The sequence below is a fragment of the Rhopalosiphum maidis genome, chromosome 2 (genome assembly GCF_003676215.2).
Source record: "Rhopalosiphum maidis isolate BTI-1 chromosome 2, ASM367621v3, whole genome shotgun sequence".
NCBI lineage: Eukaryota > Metazoa > Arthropoda > Insecta > Hemiptera > Aphididae > Rhopalosiphum > Rhopalosiphum maidis.
Genome location: NC_040878.1, coordinates 91,498,425 through 91,522,676, shown reverse-complemented (window position 1 = coordinate 91,522,676; position 24,252 = coordinate 91,498,425). Strand labels below are relative to the sequence as shown.

Below are 24,252 nucleotides of genomic sequence, written 5' to 3'. Positions count from 1 at the left end.
AATTGTACTAATAAATTTATTTCTAAGCTATAGCATGGTTTTTTCTATTTTTAATCTGATTTTAATAAATAAAATTTAAATATATGAATAATAAATAATAATACATTTTAGACAAAACACTAACGAAACATTTAAGGAAATAATTAAATATGACAATATACTCTATGGTTTTACATAATAAATAAAAAAAAAATAAAAATACTATCGAAAAGTAAATAACTTGAATATATTATCAGATTATAACTACTCAAATACTAGCATTTAGTATTAAAAAATTACAATTATTTATTCCATATTATATTATTGGCTATTGCTACTAAGTACTAACTTTTGAGTCAATATATACCACCTTAGTGTAATACGGCGTGAATAGATTCATGTACCGTAGGTCTAGAGGTAATAGGTAATATCTTAAAATAATCTACATATTTTTAAAATATTATTACGTAGAAAATAAATTCATAATATACGTAAATGCTTAAAGTTTACATGAATATTATTTTTAAATTAAAATAAAATAATTAACATCGTTATTGGTCGTTTAATTACTTATTTAACTTTAAACGATCACAAAAAATAATATGACTTTTCGATAACCTTTTTATATTTGTTGTAGACTGAAAACTAATAAAGAATATTGTAATCAGATTTCAAATTTAAGATACAAAAAATTTATGAAAACTTCAATTTTTTGAGCTTAGGTTTGAAAATGTAATATAGTATTCCTCATAAGCTATTTACACAAGTACTTGAATTCAAAAATTCAAAAATTGTATAATAATAATTAGTTTTAAAAACGTTTGGAGTTCAAATTTGAATAGAATTACATATTTCAAAGATTTTCATTAATTTATTATATTATGTCAAAAATATTATACGTTTGGATTTAAAACTTTTACATATCTTATGATTTTACTTAATGCAATAATATTTTCAAAATATGTAGATTAAATTTTAAATATTACCTATATTTATACGGTTATATATCATAAAACTATTCATACGGTTTTGATGGTTTTATAGTCAGCTAGTATTGACATAAAATTTAGTAATAATAGTAGAATATGGTATAAATTATATTTATAATTGTTATTTGTTATTATAATTAATATTAATAATAAAGAAAGGTAGACAAGTGAGTACCACTCTGCTGTACATTAAGTACTGATGGTTCATTATTATAGGTGTGTTAAATTTGAATTCAATGATAAATGATATATCATTGTAGGTATACGAAAAACGATTCTGATTGGAAACAGTGCATCAGTCTGTATCACTAAGTATATTTCACGATATTTTTTTGATGTATAGCTAAAATAGGATCAATGATCTCATTTCGTCATAACGAAATTTTTTATGTTATATTGATATACATATTTACCAAATTATTGTATTATTGTTATTGACTTTTGAGTCACCTTACCATAAACAGTGCGAATAAGTTTATGGTATTAAATAGGTAGGTACTAGGTAATATCTTAAAATAAATCAACAAATGAAAATAATAATAACATACTAAAATTCATTCTATATAATAAATAATAGAAGTAAAAGTTTTAAAGTAATCATGGACTATAATTATAAAACAATTATTTTAATAATAATATTGGACTTGAGTAAAATTTTCCGGTTTTTCATTTTTTTTTCCGAAAATAAAAAAAATACTGAAAGTGTTTAATATTGATCCAATTCTCTATTCAACACTACCTTCAAGTTGAAGTTTGGAGCTTTTTTTCTACTAATTAACGTGTACACAGACAAAAAACATACATCTTTATAAAATTGCTTCACTCAGAATCAAAATGCAATGTTTGCCAAAATTAAATTAATCAATCATTTACTAACGGTAAAAAAGTAAAATAAAAATTTAAATAGCAATACCAAAATAAAAAACAAATTATGAAATATACTTGTCTTAGTAATATAGACTGACTGAACATATCCGCTGTGAATCCTTTTTTTTGTATAAAATATACAATGATATATCGTTGAATTAAACACATCCATTACAGTGATCTATTCGTCCTACTCGACACTTAATCTTTAGCACTCTTACTTGTCTATGGTTCAGCAAAGTGGTAACCTGCCCGTCTTTTTATTTTCGCAACAACCCATCTACAAAAATATATTTTTACAACTTTTCAATTAATTTATCGTACATGAATTTTTTGTTAAATATATTTAATTTAATTTAAACATAAAAATTAAAAAGTAATAAAAACATATGAATTTTTGTCTTGTTAGTTGTGCTTTATAATCATCATTCATCGTAAATCATATATTTTACTATGTAATTAATATTATCAACAATGTTTGAAAACCATACAATTGTTATCGAGTGTTCTTATCACTCACGTGTCTGGGTGGAAGTGTTTTCAGATCTTTTAATTGAGTAATCCGTACACAATGGTACAGGTGGTTTTTTTGGCTTATAGATTCGAGGGTGAGATGCACGAATGCATAACAAGTGGGATCGAGCTGTGGTATAATACGCGCTATACGAATTAATATAATGGGGGCTTTTTTATGCTCGTATATACATTTCGAATGAATGCAAATCGCACTTTAATAAAAGTTTTGATATGACCGACGATATATATCGTGCCGCTGCATATTACGGGGTCTGACCGGGAACCCCGATGAACTGCAATATCGCTTAACCACGTTTCCAGTAATACATACTATACATAATAATATTATAATTTATATGCGGGTTGTATGAAACCGAACTTAAATTTATTTTATGAAGTTCTATCGAACTTTAAATATTTTTATAAATACATTTAGATTGAAAAATCGTACAATAAAAATATATTGGTATTAAACATGATACTAAGGTTTGTGTAGAGGTTTATTAAACATTATATTACAGAAAAGGTGAATTATTTGAATAGGTACAATAACAATTGTCAATTTCTACAAATTGTTGTCCTGTACTTCTGTCTTCAGTGTAATTTAGTTTTCAAATATTTCGCTTATTTTTAAGCTTTTTATAGTAAATAATAATTACTCATTGCCAATTAATTAAAATTAAAATAATATTATGCTCAATATTATCATTTTTAAATAAACAATTATAGTCAATTATACAATATGGCCAATGCAATCGTCGCCATGCCATAGTTATATTTTTATGAATAATAATTATGATGGATAAACATTAAAAATAAAAACTGTTTTCGTGATGTGTTATTTCCTATCATACTTCAACCAAAATGTAATATTATTAAAGAAACATTCAATCATAAGAATATCTCTGACAAAATAAATACAAGTTACATAGAATAAAATGCTTTACTATATTATTTTTAATCCTAAATAAAATTCTTTAAACGTTTTAAATGCTTATGTACAAAACGTTTTAAAACAAATCCACTTGTTTAAAACATTTTAAACACATGTTTAAGACAGTTTAAACATATTATTTTTAAAACATTATTCCGACCCGCGAAACACGTAGATGATGATATAGTAAAAATAAAATTATGCAATAGGACTACTTAGTACTTTATAAACATTTTCTATTAACGTTTTTCTTGAAAACGATATTTTGTTTCCGCGAAACGAATGCGAATTTACAATAATAATAATATACGATGTACTACGCTCTATTAATATTGATTCAGCCGTCATCTATAGTGATGAGGGACGTGCTACGATTGGGGAGCACAAAATTATGATGTATCTAGAGCCATGGCGATGACGTATTGTTTATCATGCCGTGAGTCTCTAATAGCACTTGAATTGCAATATTGTATAGCGTGCTAAAGCAACTATACACAAAAGGGCTGTTGTCGGGTTACAGGGGTACTAAAAATGTAATAAGTGTGTAATGATGATCTTTTCACTCCAGTTCCAGGGTTTCTAATATTTGCTCTAATATGAGTAAATACTAGTGTGGGTAATAATGATATTTTCTCTTTTTATCATATATGCATGCATGATGTGTGTGCGTGTGTGTTGTAATGATAATATACATTTTAGAATCTGCGAAAACGAGTCTGTTATATAATATGTGATTGACGTGGTTACATTTGTATCCATAAGTACGTAGATGACGCGTACAACTAGGGTTCTTTTATTCATCATTATCGAAATCATTTTTCCACGTACAAAAACAGATGATCAGGTGAAAGGCATACCTGTGGCTACCGCTTATGATGAGTGAACATCTTGGTTTAGTGGAAAACAGTGAAATAGTTAATACCTAAATATATACGATATATACTCGTTTAATCAAAAACAGCCAGAACCAATTACAAAAACTAATTCGAATATAATTTATTAATATCTAAAAATTTTCATCGTAGTAAACTAATATGACATTATAATTATTTTTGTTATTACAGCTATAAATTTTATAATGACAATGTTCTAATAATTATGATTGTAAAAGAAAGTATTTTAAATAATTTTCAATAATGAAAATACCTACACATTTTATAATAAAAATCATAGAAAACGAATCAAAAATATTAGTATTTGATTACAATATTAATTTCTAAATTTTATCTGACATCGAATTATTCGAATTACATTATTTGTTGCCTTTAAAATCTTCATTTTTTTTTTTTAATCAAGTGTTAACAAAAGTCAGTATTATTTTAATTGGTAAAATTTATATTTACTTTTTATTCATGATAGAAAAATTAATTTATATTTAAGAATATATACTTGACAGTGATGTATAGTGTCGTACTTCTAATAATTAATAATAATTATAAATATACAACTACATGTAGGTTTATATATAGAGCTACCTTGTATATGTACTAGTCATATAATTCCATGATTATATTATTATGTTATTGATTATGTACCTATTATTTATTAAATACAGTGTAATATGTTTCACAAATCCACCCTAAAATTGAAAATTGATTTCTGAATGAAAAGCCTTAGTACAAAACAATTAACCCTACCCCAAAAACCACGTTGACGAGGAAGGGATGTAGATACAAATGCAATCGTAAAGCGAACATGTCATCCGAATTCATCAATAAAGATCCATATGTATTAAAATAATAATAATGTATAAGAACAAATATACAGTTCCGGGGAAGGCAGTGTAGTTCAAAAGATTTGAAAGGGTTGCTGGCGGCAAACTGTACCTAATCCTCAAGTGCTCGAGTGAGGATTAACCATAACCAATGTTTACGGAACGGATTAAAGCACGAACAAAAGTTTTTACGTGATTATTACAGCTGCTAAACACGCATTTTAAATTAGTATGTGGCTAGAGGGTTTACATACGCTCGGAAACTGGATATACGTAACGGTACCTATAGACTTTATCGGTGAATGTAAAAAGTAAATAAATAAACGTTAGAAAAATATACATTTTTCTACGTCATTAATTTATAAAAACAGTCGTTATTAAACGTGAATAATGTTTAAACTATTTAAAGCACATATAATACATCTAACATTAATGCAATATAATATTATTATATATATCAATATATACTATATAGTATATGCATATAATCATTATAAAATAATATTATTCTATAAAGATACTTAAGTCTTAAAGGTTATTTTATATAAACTTAAGCTATTAACTATAACGAAAAATGTTATAAGGTGGCAATAAAATAGCATATTATTTTATGAAGTAACACAAAATAATGATTGACGTTGAAACGTTATTTTAAAAATTTAAACACAAGTAATTTGAATGCATTATGATACTATTGTTATTAATTTATTATGAAACAAATATTATTCAATAAATATTGTTTAACAATATAAATATTAAGTGTTCAAAATAAACCACAGTCGTAGAACGCAATAAATTATGTATAATACATGCATATATGTATTCATAGTTAGTCGTAGCCCACGAAGAAACATTAGAACTCGTATCTGAATTTAACTTTATAATAAGAATATTATTTGAATACGATATGTGGAAACCGGGAAATTTTTGCGATAAGTATGACAACAGCCCAAATATTATTAGTTAACATAGTTACTGTTTTTATCAATTATCTTATCTAATGACGATATTATTGAATACTGCACAAAAATTAATCAAAACATAAGACAATAATGTAAAGAAAATGAATATATTATAATATTATATAATATTTTATTATTATTTTTATTTAGTAAATATAATTTTGATCTATTGAATATTATATAAATAAAATATTGATTAATTTATTGATACTTTTTTTAATTTATGTTATATATTATGCCCTTCTTACGTAACACTCTTTGAAGTAAAATATCAATACATACAATTAGGTGATAAATAACTTTAGACAGAAAATCCCTTAATCCAACTCGCTACTTAATATACATATACAATATTGATATCGTAATTCTTCGGGTTAAATAGATTTACTTACTAGTTACTATTATGAATTAAAATATAATGTTGCATGTTTCATTACATTATTAAATTTTACGAAATCATTATTTTATTATATATTTGTATTACTATAACTTATTTTTAAGTAAATTATTGAGTTAGCTGTAAGATATCTATTAATTATTAGTTATTACTACATCACATTATCTACTGTAAATACCTAATACCATGCACGATACAAGAATTGGTGATGACATCTTCTATATTACAGATAGATATAATATATTATATGCTAAGATAATTTTAAAGTGAGTTATGAGTTTAAAGATGTAATATTTTTTATAGTTATAATTCATTTTAAAATTATAATTTCAATAGAAGCCTAAATACATGATCTATAGATAATATTCTTGCTTTTAAGTTATATGATAAGTAAAATTACTTTAATATTATAGCCAACAACATATAATGGATTCTGCTGAACAACAATTTTCAAAGGTGAATTTATGTAAAATGAAGATATCACATGCAGGTGTGGCGTTCTTCTATAAAGCTAGGTCTTATAACAGGATGGTCCTAGTGGCCGAATACCTAAGAAAAAGAATAATATAAGTTACTGAGGCAGTAGTTAGCTGTTAGGCATGACCATTTTGAATGTTCATAAACAAATTTAACTGACATAATATGTAAATTACTTTTTAGCTTTCACTCACAATTCACTAGAAAAATCTCTGCGACCCTAATTTGGATCGTGACCTTAGGTTAGGAATCGCTGTACAGGAGTCTCCAACCCCATTCTTGTTCGTTTTGAACAACAACCCCTTTAAATTTTTATCTAAAATGGTGTTAAATGCAACACTCATATTTTTAATTATTTTTTTTATAGATCAATTCTATGTTAATGTGTTTAATTTGACTTAAAAACTTCAATTTTATTGTAAAATATACCTGTATAGTTGGAAGTTACTAATTTTTATACGGTGCGGTGAAATATGCACTCCTAAATAATTTAAAAAAAAAACCTTACATAATTTTATTTTATTTGAAAATAATATTTGTAAGCTCTGGTTAGGAGAAAAAATTTAATCGAAACTGTAATCTGCCAATCTGCAAACATCCGTCAAAACAAAATAATTTAATTTATTGGAACATGAGTAGTGATGGCAGCAATACCATTTTAGCACTTTATGAGATTGTTTAAATATTTTTACATATTTTATTTATTTTAGTTAAGAATAAAATAGAAATATTTTATTTTAATTAGAAAATTTAATATCGAAGTATTGAATGTGCATTAAAAGTGTTTTTAGTTGTATTGCTTGTAAAAATTAGCATTCAAAGACTCACAGTTTAGTAAACGTTGTGCAATTGAATTTTTACAAATTACAATTGTAACTATTCCTAAATACTATAATACAGCTATTAGTAAACCATAAAGTTAGACTTTATGTCCACAGAACGATTAAGAGGATTTGTATATGTATACAAATATTATAATATAATTAATAGTAATAAATCTTTACACCGACGTACATTCATGTGAAACGCGTGTTACCGTCATATCACAAGTGAGTAAAATCGTAAGCGGTCGCGGTGTGTGTGTGGATAGGGTATTAGGCATGCGGTCAGTAGGGTGTGTTACTGTGCAGCTAGCAATAAGCTATATGTATATAATATAATATTATATATTATATTATTGGGCAAGTCGATCGGTTATATTATATTAAACCAAATGCGGTTGTTGTCACCACACACGTATGTGTTTATGTTATATATATATATGCTTACATATTTTAATATGTATATACATGTAGAAATCGGTTCAATGGAAATTTAATTGCGGGCATTATAAATGCGAGGAGTCTGCGCGCGGGGACGAACCTAAGGGCTCAAAAACGAGCCATCCGTGACCCCTACACATTATACTATATTATTGTACTATATAGGAGTTTGTAGGGTTGTTCTGTATATGTATATAATAATGATATACTCAGATGTGGCACGTGCATTATGTTTTTTGCGTTTTGTATTTTTGCATTATCATTTTTTTTATTCTCCCCCTAATGTAAAGGACGCTCGTCGTAAACATAATAACCATGGAGTGTTCCGTCGGACGTGAAAGGATTTACACCTTTGCCGGACTCGCAGAACACTTGTCGATCCCGAAATCATTGGTAGGGCGTACCATAGTGTTTGAACCGTCAGTGACCGATTTAATATGACATAATAAACGCATTAAATTTACCTACGCTGCACATATAATATTGGGCATGGATCAATTGCGCTTAACACAAAATTTTCGTTTAGGGTTAGTATAATACCAATTGCATAGGATAAGTAAACCAATTGCGCTTGTATAATATATATACTAAAATGTTTGCAAATTAAAACTTATTTATTGATCGATTGATTACTGGTTAAAGTGACTGGATATTTTATAACAGTATCGGAAATTTTATGAAATGAATTATAATGTAATGTAACTGGTATTTAATTTTAAATAATTGACAATTAAAAAATAACTTGTAAAATGCGAAAAATAAATATTTATTTATATTATATTATGTATTAATATTTAATACTCACAAAAAATTGTTAATATTTTCATTTATTATATAATAATTATAACTAATATATTTTCCTTAGGTATTGTAAAATGTTTTTAGTGCAACTGGTCTATCGACTCTTAAATGTATAGAGTGTAATTGGTATATAAAAAAGTTATTATAGGCGCAATTGGTGAACTGCCATAATATTATGTATTACTAAAACTAGACAAACCTATTAGGTAATGGCATTACCTATTGACAGTACAGATGGTCTTCTCTCTAGAGTTTCTCGAGTGCATGGTGAAATGACCCTTATTTAATGGCGAAGGGTCGTTTGTTCGAAAATTATGTGTACAAATGAAAATTGAAAAGTTTTCGAATTTTAAATGTTAGAAAAGTTAAATGTTTGAATATTATGTGTGAACGAGTGATGTGTCCGAATTAAAAGTGTTCGAATGTTGTCTGATAGAAAGTTTAAATTTTCATTTTCGTATATTATTTTCGATTATTCGAACATTTTTATTATGAAATCAACAAAATTTAATTTTTCTAAACTGACTGTTGAAGCGATCAGTTTATCTCATAGATAAGTATACTAGATACTAGGATTATATGCATAATATATACTATTATATTATGATATATATTATAATAGTATAATGCTCTACATAATCGGTATAAAAATTAATTCTAAATTATCATACCAAAAATTATATAAACATATTATATTATATGATGTATATGTTTATTTGAAAAAAAAATACATTAAAAAGATAAATTATAATTTATAAGCAATTCCCCTTAAAAATTCTAAACTATTATACGCACCTATATCACGCGTTCATAGAATTATACCTATCAACAAATTATTAGGTGTATTTTATCTGTAACAATGAACCATATTTGTATATTCGTAATTATGTTAAAATAGGAAAATATAACATTCGTACATAATACTATTTAAACACAAGTTCTTTCAAACAGATTTTTCAAACACTCAATTCGAACAAGTTTATTCAAACACTCCTTATTCGAACATTTGAATAGTTCCCTTATTTAATGATTCAAGTACGTTTGGAATAAGGTATCACCCAAATGCGTCCAGAGAAAAAATTCTTACTTTACGTAACCTGAGTGTGTCCTAGTTCATTTAAAGTTACATAGGATGTACCATAAAGAAGACGGAATAAGCAAATTAGCTTAAACAAAATTATTTGGTTATTCTTATTTATTTAATTATTTTGGCTTATAACGTTATAACCATTTTTTAAATATTGGATGAGGGTACTAATATTTTATGTTTTTTTTTTTTGGTAGATAATGATATTTACAAATAGTAAGTACTATTATAATACAAGTGCAAATTGACATAAAGTGTCACCTGTTTAATTGAAAAATAAAGATTTGGTAATTCTACAACAAATCAATGCAATACTATTTTAGGCAAAAACATTCAACTTGATGATATTTATCAAGATTCAAGATCCAACAATATTTATTTGCTTTAAATATGCCCCAACCACTAACGTCGAACGACCGTTCTTAGAATTTAAAAATATGTATCAGATAAACGTCACAGCTTCATTGAAAAAAATTAAAAATGCAAATAGTTATTAAAAAATTTAAAAATATATTTTTATAATATTTAAAATTTTTAAATATACAAATTTTTATGTAAATAATTGAAATTGTAATTCATATTTGTTGCATATTTTTACGATTTTGATTTTTTATTGCATATTATATAATAATATATGACATATTTTGAAACTTTATAGGCCATAGTAATAAACCACGCTTTGAAATCTAAATATATATGTAGTTTAGGTTGAAGTAAAAGTATTTTAAAACAGGAAGATAGAGTCTCTAAAAGATTATTGGTTAGTACAATGGTATGATATTATGATAGAAGTGCAAGCTAATGATAAACGTATAGGTCCAATGAAAGATAATTCTGATATTATATATTTTACGGCCACGGCGAAGAATTAAATGATATTTTACTTAACATTCACCAATCTATTGAACACAGTGGTAGAGATAGAATGATGTATGAACTGATAAAATAATATTACTCAATCTAACATTCTAGCGGTAATTTTTTTTTAAATGTATATGAATCTTGTGTGAAAAAACAAAATAGTGAGAAAAAAAGGTATTGTGACGAATCCTATGATTTATTTTAATTAAATAGTAGATTTCTTCAATTATTCAATTACTCGATTTTATATTGATTATCAAATTCAAGTTGATAGTGAACATAAATTTGCGTTGTTGTATTAAGATAACTTGACAACATTTTGTATTCTAAAACCATTAAAATCGAAAAGAGCTGAAGAAGTTGCATTTGGCCTCATAGATGTTTTTACCATGTTCCGTTCTCCTAGCGTTCTACAAAGTGTGACAAGTCGTGAATTCAGAAACCAAACAATAGATTCATTAAAAGAAATATGGCCATAATAATTAAAATAATTTTGTTTTAAGAACTAAATAATGGTATATTAAAACAACTTTACACAATTTAGTTTATATGCAGAAAAGTTTATTACGTTCAATGACGTCCCAGATGAAAATATTTGTCTTCGAAAGGCGTCTGAATCCTAATCTCTAGATAATAGTCAAGGATTTTTCAAATGCACATGTCAACAAAAATACACCACAAAACGGTGCTGTTTTTTTAAAAAAAAGGTACTTCTCTAAATGCCATCCAAAAAGTTCCTGTAAGTACTATTGTACTAATAAATAAATTATATTTTGTAAAAAGAATAATAATTTAATAATTGTAAATAAAAATTGAAATAATAATAATAATTTAATAGTTATAATAAATTTATGTAAACAAAATGAATTGTTATGTTAGATAATAATTTAGGGTGTGGTTGACCTATTATTAACATTTGATTTTTTTTTTATAATTTGTTTAACATTTTAATAGGTAATTCTAATAAATTGACGCTGTACAGATCAGAATTGATTTTTCAAAATGATTTTTTATATATTATGTATAGATTTAAAAATAGTTTTAAATACACTATAGCTAAATAATACTGTTAGTTTATAAAATAACTAGCTAGTATATGTAGAATAACTAGTTGAAGTATGTATTTATGAATTCATTCAATATATTAACTAAAAGTATCCGTTATTCTATAAAATAGCTAATTATTTTATAGAATTATAGAATTTCATATACTAACGCAAACATATAGAGTGATCCATTTAACGTAAGACACTCATTATTTCAAAATCTATTCAATTTTTTCAATTTTTTTTTTGAAATATTAAAATTTTAACATTTTTATTATATCCTTATTATTTCAGCCCTTATTTTTGTCAGTGATGAAACTACGATCAACTTTATAATTTTTAAATAGCAACCTATGTATTTTAAAAATTTGTAAAGCTAATTTTTTATAAATTTTACTTTTATATTTTTTTTCAAATCATCCATTGACGAGATTATAGGTCATTAAAATTTGAGTCTTTTTTTGGAAGTGCTATAAAATGTTTAGTTTGTAAAGACCAGTAATTATAAATTATGTACATTCAATTCAGTTAAACGATAACCATAGTAATCACCATTCCACTATTCGGTAGATAGGTTATTTATTATCAATATTGTCAATTTGTCAAACTAATAATAATTAAAGAACTATAACAGTTAATAACAAAAAAAATATTTTAATTTTTTTTTTAAATAGCAATAAATAATTAATAAGAAAACAAAGTTACATTTTAAAAATATTAAACGATACAAAATGTTTCAGTTTTGTTTTTTGCCTGAATTAAAAAAGGTATTTAGTTAAATATAATATAAGCGGGTAGTAAAATCGCATAAAAATTTAATTCTTTAACTATTGTCTCTTTGCCTAGATATTTAGTAAAATACCTGATTTGACTATAGTCTATATACCTAGTGCCTATACGAGTTACGACATTCACATAATATAATATATCATATATCTGTATGGTTAACTGACAATTGCAATTTGAAGTCACTGCGGTAGTGTGGTAGTATAAATGATCAACTTACTAACTTAAAATAGATTTTAATGTGTGTTCCCAATCATTTATAACACTATATACTTTAATAAGTAGCATACCTTCTTGATATTAGAAACACTTTTTTCCTTGTAAACAAAGAACTTTTTTTCACAGATTAAAGATCTTAGAATAATTAAAAATATTAGGTCCTGCATCAGTCAACGGCTAATAAACAAGACCTAATTAATAATAGTTATTATTATCTACTAAACGAGAAAAAATATGAAAGCGCTTTAAATTCGGTGATAAATATTTTTTTTTAATACTATATTGAATTTTATTTTTTTATTTTTAGTTAAAAAAAAAATAGAAAAAAATCGTGGTTTAATACTTGTGACAAACATGTGAACCACTAATTGGAAAACACTGGTTTACACGAAGATACCTAACCTAACCTAACATGTAGGCAGAGAAGGATTAAATACTTAAGAAAATGTGTGCCACTGTTGTACAATAGTAGCCAATATATGTTCCTATGTAAGTACTAATTTACTTGTTTCAATGTTTCAATATGAAAGTTTTACGTGTATACAGCAACGAGAGTTACTTTAACAGTTGCCAAGAGCTTATTAACATCTTAGGCTATAATTACTCTTATGGAACTTTTCAATAATAAATTCTCCAAAATGTTAAAGCCCAATAAGATTTCCTTCCCTGCAAATCTTAGATATTTAATATAATTTCAATGGAATAACCCGAGAACTTCTAGGAACAATAATTATTATTATTTACACAATACACATGAATCGAGCTATATGATATTTTTGATCATGTGTGGATTTGGATCGTTCCCTCCCCCTATTACGGTACACGAAATGAAGGCTGACGAATCGCGGGAATCGAGTAGTCCACCATCACCATCATCGTAAGCCACCTCCACTATAACTGCCACCACCACTGCGCCTCCGCGATTACCAACAACGAATAATTCAAAACGTATATATTATTATATACATATATAATATATTAAACGCCAACGTAGACAAAAAAAAAAATCAAAATTTAAGTCTAGGTGGTGTGGGGAGGCGGTCAGCTGCGACCGCGACTAATTTGGAGTCGCACATCATCGCATATAAGCATATATAATACAATATACCATAATGTGTATTATATATATATATAATATGATAACGGCAAGGCATTATTCATACACCGCAAGGTGTTACACACCCTTTGTAAGGGTGGGGATGGATCCAAAGGGCCTTTGCAGCCTCGGTCGCTCCACCCTCTAGAAAACCGAAAGGGTCGTGATGTGGAAAACAGGTTGTGGTGGCAGCTACACTTGCCGACCAGCGATCATCCACCGAGCAGGTCCTTCGCGCGATAATATTTCAATAACGATAATAATAATAAATATGATAGGAAAGACGCTGGCCGTTAACAGTAATCGGCGGGACACCACAAAAATGCACATGCAACATCAAGATCAACCGCCGTTGGACAGTAAGCAGACTTTCGTTGCCGCATCGTACTTACCAGCCAACTGCGGTACGACAACTATCGATGTGACGGATGTTCTCTACAGCGGTAGTTTGCACTTGTTGTCATCAGGAAATGATAATGCGTCTTCGTCAACCGGAAGTAAAACGGTAAGTGCCTCATCTACTTCAAAAACCTGATATACAGCTTGTGGTGGATATTTTCAATATAAACTTTTAAGCTGCATGGAGGGAGATTAAAGATCCGCTTAAAATTAACCATCACACACAAAATCTTTAATTTTATTAATGTGAACAATCACATATAACTGTATTAAAATAGTGCAGTATATGATTATGACAAACTTAAATAAAAAAAAATAGAAATGAAAACTATTATTATTAATAGTTATTTATAAATTATGTGAAAATGTTAATATGATGATAACAGAGACTTTAAAATTGAAAAGTATTTGAAAGTATGATAAATATTAAATACTCAAATCGTACATAGTCTTGGTAACAACTTCTAACAAAACTTATAAGAAAATGTATATTTAGCAATGACGCAATGTTATTTTAAACAATATATATTGATTAAAGTGACTCCTAGAGTTCTTTGTATGCTTGAATAACTTTTTAATAATTGAAATATTAGATATGACCTTCCAATAAATAAAAGATAAACGTTTAGCTTCCTATGTAAAGTCAACTCTCAATAATTGTAGATAATTCTCTAAACTTACTTTTTTATCATTTTCCATTATCTGAAAACTAAATTTGGACATGAAAAATAGTCAAGTATTTAAATTTTAAAAATAAATACCTAAATAGGTATACAAATCATATTAATTAAAAAACAAAAAATTTAAAAAAATTATAAGTAAAAAATATATATTAATTCTAGGTTATTCATAAAATTAAACGATGATCATATTGAATGCTTTTTAAATTCTGAATGGAGAGAGAATGTATTGATTTCATAATGATATATGTTTTTTAAGAATTGCGTACGAAAACCATTATCAAGGTCGAGTTGCGAGCGTAGCTTTTTCACGACTGAGTCTAGTTGCGTTCGGGATTAGAGTTAGACTAACCAAGTTAATTTTGTTAGATTTCAAAACTATTTCTTCTCAAACAATTTTTGATATTCTTTTAAAATTTAAAAACGAATGATCAATAAGCAATAGATGCTTCAAATATTCACCAAATACAGTTAAACATTTATAAAATGATCAATTTATATAAATAATGTTTGAAAATAAAAGGCTCCTCATAAGTAGTTTATTACAAAACAAAAATATCTAAGAAATGTATCATCACAATTTTTTTTAAATTATTTGAAATTCAAATTTGAATACATTTACTAACCTAACCTACGTTTAAACGAATAATAACAATTGTATTACATTAAATTAATCTATAATATAATAATATATTAAATTCTACTTTTTTTAATGTTATTTAAAACCATTATCCTAAGGTTAGGTTACATTTACATACAATTATCTACTATAAACAACCCTGTCCACTCTCAAAGTTGATTGTCAAAGCATTTTTACTGCAGCTCCAAAAGGTTATAAAACAGACCCACAATAGATACTGTTATTATTGTACTAGTATTATCGTTAATGTCTATATTATTATTATTATTATTATCATTTATTATCTGTATACTTCAGTTCTGGTCCAATCGACCAACGAGACTGTCAAGACTAAAATATATACTATACTAGAAACTACCTATTAATTTCTGGAGCATGGTTATGATCTTTGTCGTACCTAAACGTCCTAAACTTATTTAACGATATCCATTGTTTTATTTTAATTTAAAAACATTGTTCATGGGGACAAAAACTTTTACGTTAATTATACATTTTCCTATACGCAATACAATTTTTAAAATATATAGTTTACTTTATAGATAATACCTATTTATACCATGATTCATGAACATATTTACACTGTTTATGATAAAGTAGTATTAACCCAAAAGTTAATAAGAATAATGTAATATAAAAATATAGAATAAATTATATTTATTATTATTATACTAATTAAAAATTAATAAAACAAAAATACAATGTTTTTGTCAAAAATAAATCAACTAATTGTATGACTAATTGCATATAGGTATATGCTGAAAAACTGTCTCCGCTCAGAATCCTTTTCCGTACATAATATCCTAAGAGTTGTAATATCGTTGAATTAAAATGTAACACATCCATTGCAGTGATCCACTCGTCACTCAACGCCTTATGTACAGCAGAACGGTATCCACTTTTCCATCTTTTTTTTGTGTTGTACCTTGTAATAGTTTCGTAAGAATAACTTTTATTATTCTGCTTATACTTGATGCTTAACCTAACCTAACCTAACATGGTAATAAATAGGGTTCGGATTTAAAGGCAATATAATTAATAAAAAAAGCAATTACAAAATTTATTAAAAAATGTAATAATTTATATATTTTAACTAGTTTGTATTAAAAAACAAATGCGGTTTAACGAACAATTTTGAATCTAGTATCAATGCATTATGAACATATTTTAATATATAGATAGGTAGTATGGGTACTTTTATAAACGTTAAATTAAATGGCCATACCAAATACTCGATAAAGTATTTAGCAATATCGATAAATATCGGCAATATCGCCGATAATAAAACACATTATAAAAATATTTGACGAATGAATGTATTTATAAGTAAAAAAGCCAAAAAAAAATATACATTCATTGTCTTAAATATTAAATGACACACATTTTTATATAAAAATTATTTTTCTATTATTATTATTATTAAAAAAAAAGGCTTTTACCTTCAAATCTGAACTCTAGTAATGAATATTATATCTAAATAAATAAATTATTTATAACATATTTATAATAAATATTATATATTTATATGTTATTTATATTATAATATGTATAAAACATCTTGCCCCCCACCTGGTGAAAATTACTGCGGGCGCTCTTGACAGTAATAATAGTAATACAAGAAAACTTACCACCAAACTAGAAGAAAAAACTAATACTTAGAAAACTGAATGAATATCTATGTTAATGCGTATTAACATTTCAAATTTCAATAAGTTAACATTCATATACTAGATAAACTGATTTTAAGTTTATCAAATATATTTTCAATTATTATTAATTTTATTTTATATAAACGATATCCAGTTGGCTTTCTCTTCAATGATTGCTAATGAAGTGATGAACATTTTTAACCATATTTTATTTAACTTTTAAATTGATATTCCGGAGTTCTGACAGTCTCAAGTTTATAAAATTGGGAAGAAAAATGCGTAGGTATTCGACAATATGACAATCATCAAATATGTTCATAAGTTTAAACTAATATTCAAATATTCATATCACCATAATAAAATACCTTTTTTTAATATGAATTAATTCGACTATAATGCTTTTAAATTTTATATTCTTCGAGTATTGTTTCATTATACTTTCCACTAATACAACTAGTCCGTCGATAATAATTCACAATCTATTATAAAATAATCGTCGAATTTTATTCAAGTTAAATACTAATAATTATATTATATACACAAATAAATAATGCAAATACATATGCAATATCATATCTCAGTCGTTTTCATAATATGACACTTCAAATATTATTATTTTTTATTATTAATTATACTTAGGTACGTAATTATAGTGATTAGGTCATAGATTTATAAATATACCTGGATATTATAATATATATTATACAGTTTATGTTACCCTATAATGATATATATGATTTAAATCATAATTCAAAATTAAGGCTGGTGATGTTTCAAATGTTGTTACCCGGCACCCAAAATCAATGGTATCTATAGGTATTATTGTTCATATATTTTCGATAAATCTAGAACTGCAGTCTTTTATCCAAATCCATTATTTTAAAAATTATATTTGTAATTATTATCTTTAAAAAAAGTCACAAATTATTTTTAATACCAAAGGGTTGAGATTTTACAAAAATAAAATAAGGCAAAAAACCCAATTGGAAATTAACAACAGGCGCGGTTCCACACCAGTACTGATTGATACTGGCGCGCTACTGGCAGACAGTACTGGTGCTAGTAATGGCACATGTCTGAGATGATAATGGTTTTCTATACTGGCATTATTATACTTACCCAGTACAAGCATTACAGTACTTGCCCAATACTGGTTTCCCAATACTCGCCCGGTATTGGCACTCGGGTACTTGCTCAGTAGTCAGTAGTGGTTTTCATTGCAGACACAGTACTGCATATAAGTTTCTAATACTTACGACATACACATTATTTTTAATAATTACTTTGGTTCGGTATTTTCGAAAATTATCGTTGCACTATATTTTTTGTAATAACGTTAATAACTGAAACTCAGAATACCGGTATCCTCAAATACTGAAAATACCGAATACCGGTAAATATTAATTACCGATATATCGAAAATACCGACAACCTTAAATTCATATGTACAATATAATATAAGATACCTTATAGTGCAGTATAATTTACAATAGGTACTCAAAACATTATAAATTTTTATATTTTATATAACAATAATTATATTTTAAATTTTCTAAACCAACATGATATTATGATTCACTGCACTATTATATTATTTCCCTACGCAGAAACACTTAGTGTCCGTGGACGATGCGGGACGATTGGTGTACGTGAATGGTCACCGCTGTTCCGCGGCCGACTGCAGCTGTTGGATACTGTCCGTGCCGCTGGCCGAAGACTGTCATGCGTATAACTGCCGGTTGTCGCTTCTTGCCGTCGGTGCCGTAGGGCTATACACCACTACCGCTGTAATGCCCGGACAACCACTCAAGATGTGGTTCCCACCTGATCTCCAACTCATGCTGCACGTGCCGTTTCTCACACCCGTCAACATAAAAGGTGAGCTATTCGACATGTCGTCGCGGCCGCAGACTAAGTCTTATATTTTTTGAGCCTATATTGTGCATTCAATGTATCAGAAACATAAATAAACCAACAGTATGAATATGATTCATTTATTTACCCTATTAACGTAAGACAATATTATTATTATTTCAAAAAACACTAACATTTTTAAAAACATTTTGTTTTACATAATTTTAACAATATACCTATTGTAAATCATTTTTTATCAGACGAGAGGAAGTACGTGTGTCATAAGTGTGGTTACACGTGCGAAAAGCCCAACCCACTGAAAATCCACATGGCACTAGACTGCGATAAACGACCGCGCGCTAAACTCTGGTCCAGATTGACTGCCGACCACTGCGGAAGCAGCCAGACGATCGAAGCGTCGTTTCGGTTCAGTTTAACGTCGGCCGAGTCACAAACGCCCTTATCGTCCACCTCTGCAGACTCAGCATTCCAACCTTACTCACCCGAATCGTTGGCCAGCAGTGGTGGCTGTCCGATACCACTATCACCACTGCGGCCACAACCACCGGCACCGCCGTCATCTTCGTCGTCCGACCAAACACCACTGCAGGACGAACAACTCGGACAAGTGATCGGCGGTAAAGATTCAGTATTCTTCAACCAGCGTTGTGCTGAGATGGAAACTATCGTCAGCAATCTCGGACACTCCGACCAAGGGCACCTATGCATATACTGCGGAAAAGTCTACTCCAGGAAGTACGGACTCAAGATTCACATCAGGTTAGGTTGCAACTATACTATTATAGTATATTTCTGTCTTAACCAATCATTCACATTATTATGAATTTTTACTTTCTCGATTATATCTCATAGATGCGCACATTTAAATTATTGTGATACATTTTATGTAAGAAAAACACTAGTTTAAAGCCCAATTATTATAGCTTCATTCCTGAGACGTTCTTAGGATTTTTATTGGGAAGGGAGTAATGAAAATGTATTAAAAAGTGAGTTGTGGGGGCTAAGACCCCATACCCTTTTTCAATATAAAACTACATACATTAAAATAACTCCTTGTCCGCGACCATTTTCACCCTCATTTTCGATCACCCGGACAGTGCGAATAGCATCGCACAAGTATCCTACTCATTTTCAGGGACAAGCGGCCGCTTTGAGTCAATTTCAGAAGAAGTGATTGGGATACAGATGAGTCACCAGTCGGGTACTGCTCTCTGCTCATCTTTCGGAGTACTAGACTCGTCGGTATTGGGTTTAATAAAGTTTTTCTTCTATATCTTCATCCGTTCTCGTTTTAATAAATTACTCGGTTCTAGGCGCGCTCAGTCAATGGCTCCGCGCGGTGACCCAATCAATGTACTCTTTCTTTCGCCTCAATCGCAATCACCCGAATTGTGATCAGCCATGCTGTGAGTATCCTAATAATGCCTAGGGGCCAGGAGTAAGCCGATCTCTATGAGACAGTTTCAGATGAGGGATAATCAGGTGTGAGATGTATCGCCAATCAAGCTCCCTCGTTTTGGTCATCCTATGAGCAGATTAAGTCCTATGATTAATTCAGTTCATTGTTGTTGATGATTGGATGGCGACGTTGGCAATCTCTAGTCTCTGTTGGTTGACCCACCGGTATTCAGTTTTATACAGTTTACCTTCTGTGTTTCTCTCGTTAGTCGAAACCAAAATTCCATTACCAGACGGTACCACGTGCAGGTGGAAGTAGGGCTTTGCTGACCACTATTATAGGTAGTACCTATCAGTCCTATCATTAACTATTATACAAAGATACTGTATTATATTATATAATCAATAAACGTATAAGAGGATAAAAAAACATAATATTTTCTACATTGATCGCGATTTTTACGAATAAACATAAGAAATAAGAGGAAAAAAGGTTAGGTTAGGAATATACATATATATAATTAAATCGTAAAAAAAAATTACCATAATATTTTTAATATCTACCAATCTTGTTGATATCTATCTATCATACTGAAAATTGCAATATATTTATGTATCAAACTGTCATACAGATGATTTTTAGCAGTATATAATTCTATACTTTCTGCACTTACAAACGGTGTATAAATGAATTATAAATAAAAATAGTCTTTTGAAAAGGCTAAACATTAACCAAATTCAGTTTGATTTTCAAGAGTCGATAAAATATTAGAATACTCAACTAACCTACTATTAAACCTTTAATCCTCAAAAACCATACTTAACTTGTTTCAAATCATACTTAGCGTAAACATTGTTGTAAAATTTTAACCTTTTAAGTACCTAGTAAGATTAAAAATATTATGAAATATGTAATACACACTATTAAGTATTAATACTTCAATCCGGAGACTGATGAATCGCCCGTTGCAGCCGTTTTAGTCATTTTAAATATTATTTTCACACACAAATATGGATTATAATTTTTGAACCCCAATATATATGATATAAAATATTATCTAAAATCATATTTTTATTTTTATTTTTATTCTATAAGTATTCAATTAAATTTCTTTTTAAGATTTTGCTGAAACAAATTTTTTTTATCATTGCATAAAATTCTTATCAAACTGATATTATTAAAAATATTTAATATAATTAACTTGCTTCGGCTAGTCATATTACATATATTTCACAAATTATGTTTGTACTACATTAATACAAATACCTACCAACTTTAAAATATATTTATTTTATAAGATAACATAGATGTCACGACGGTTGAGTGTTGACTATTTAACTAAAATAGTTGTATAAATGAGTAAATTCTATAAAATTGCAATAAAAATCCAAAAATTGCAAAAAAACTGCATACAAAACTTTTAGAATTTAATCTGTACTTACACGAAACACATTTAAAACGTACTTAGCAATATATTGAAAAAGTAGAAAAAAGTTGCAAATACAACATCCGTGCGCTAAATTTTAATAAATGGGCTGTAGCCCATAAGCACAAAATATGATCCAACGCAACACAAAAGCGCAAAAAAAAATACCTTTTTAGCAAGCTATAAGTGTAAATACATTTTTTACTAACAAAGTGTATTTTATCAAAACCATTATCATAGGTTAGGTTAAGCTTTTAAAGTAATATTAGAATGAGTTAAACAATTTAAAATTTAAATTACATATTTGTAGTAATAATTAATATAATTATAAAGAATACCACAAATTTGAAGCCCATAGTTTTTAATTAGTCCCATCTGGAAATTTGTTTTCTATACACAAGTTTCATGTTTTTTTTGTAGAAGTTAACTCTAACAAATATCAAATACTCAAATACCATTTTAGTATAACTGGTATTAGTTTATATTTTAAATTGTTATCTACTGTCACCTTAATTTATAACAGTAAAATACGATACGATCCTAATTATAATACTAATAATTAATAAACTTCAATTGAACTCGATCACTGTAGCTTTTGAAATATAAAAATACTATACATATAAGTATTTAAAAAATAAATATAAAAAGTATCAAATTTTTAACTGAAACTTACAGTATAATGGGTACAATATTGTATTTATCGGGTAAACAATTTATTTTTTCACTTTTATGCAACTACTCTAAGATACAAAAGCGCAAAACTAATTTGTACTTTTGGTCTATCGAAAAAATAGACAACTTGATCATTCGAGGTTCACAGCAATTAATTTATGGTACAAAATTAGAAGCCTCTAAAAAATTATAATCCCTTATTAAAGACCCTAACCTAACTTAATCTAACCTATAGAAGTTAAATATTCTAATAGTTTTATACATTTTAACTATCAAAGAATATAATCTTAAGGCAACAATGAAAAATTAAGTTTTATGTAATATACATGGATATATCGATATATGACATAAAAATATAAAATTGTTTTTCTTATGATTGTCAATATAGAACTCACACTGGTTTTAAGCCACTAAAATGCAAGTATTGCTATCGACCGTTCGGCGACCCAAGCAACTTGAATAAACACGTGCGATTGCACGCCGAAGGGGACACTCCTTACAAGTATGCTCATACGTTTTTTTTCCAACTATACAGTGTCCCGTAAAGATTTACCCATCGTGATATCTAAATATCTTCTGAAGTAATGAAGATTGGAAATATCATAATTATATATTTTTTAAAAGACTCACATGGACAAGGAATACAAACATTTCATATTTGAATTTAATTTAATGTTTTGATAAAAAAGTTAAAAAAAATTTGTTTTTATTTATTTCCAAAAAACATCAAATATAACCATTTTGCAGGATTTATTTTTCTCTAATTTGGACGTTTTAACATTGTATTTTCATTAGCATCGTAACGTTTAATATTTTTTTAGTTTTGAGAATATTTTTGTACAAGTTTTATTATACGGGCACTAGCCCGCGAATCACGTTTGATAACATTTTAGCATTTACCTATATGGGGCGTATATCGATTCCGCCGCCGGCTACTATTTACCCCCTCCCCCCTATATTTAAAAACTTATAGTAGGTATATATTAATATCTTTGATTTTTTTTAATATAATTAAATAAAAAACTTTTTTACCAAAACATAAAATTAATTTAAAAATATAAAATACTTGAAGACAATGTTCCAGCGAGTCTCATAAAAAACACAATTAGGTATGTATTTGTTATTTCAGGAGATATCATAATGAGTAAATCCTCACGAGACACTGTATTAATCCGTATACTAATCCATACAATTAATATAAATTTTAATAGCAATTTTTGTTTTGTTTATGCAGGTGCGATTGTTGTGGTAAAATTCTGGTACGTAAGAGGGACCTCGACAGGCATATGAAATCAAGACACGCACAGGTTATACAGAAAAACGTGTATAAAATGCACGTATCCATATGACAATACACATTTTTCTAAATAGTATTTAATTTAGGATTAATTGTTAAAATGTTTGTGATATATTTTTAGTATTGAAATATAAGTGTATAACAAAGTTGTTTAATACAATATACAATTTAGATTGTTTTTAACGAGACAATATTTAAATTTAGTCATGCTCAATCACTTGTAAT

The 24,252-nt window shown here is 27.6% G+C and overlaps 2 protein-coding genes across 2 annotated transcripts in view; both read left to right on the top strand.

The window, feature by feature from the left end:
• The window catches only part of LOC113552672 (zinc finger RNA-binding protein-like), a 28,103-nt gene extending 16,778 nt beyond the window's left edge, over positions 1-11,325 (top strand). The window contains 1 exon segment of the mRNA XM_028188592.1: positions 11,150-11,325. Coding sequence (XP_028044393.1) covers positions 11,150-11,325 — 176 coding nt within the window.
• Positions 11,326-14,208: 2,883 nt separating this feature from the next.
• On the top strand, positions 14,209-24,089 carry LOC113555094 (zinc finger protein 182-like). The gene is made up of 5 exons (XM_026959424.1): positions 14,209-14,498; positions 18,966-19,236; positions 19,473-19,992; positions 23,119-23,232; positions 23,965-24,089. Exons 1-5 carry the CDS (start codon positions 14,265-14,267, stop codon positions 24,077-24,079), a joined length of 1,254 nt encoding a protein of 417 aa, XP_026815225.1. The 5' UTR covers positions 14,209-14,264; the 3' UTR covers positions 24,080-24,089.
• The last annotated feature ends 163 nt before the right edge of the window (positions 24,090-24,252 follow it).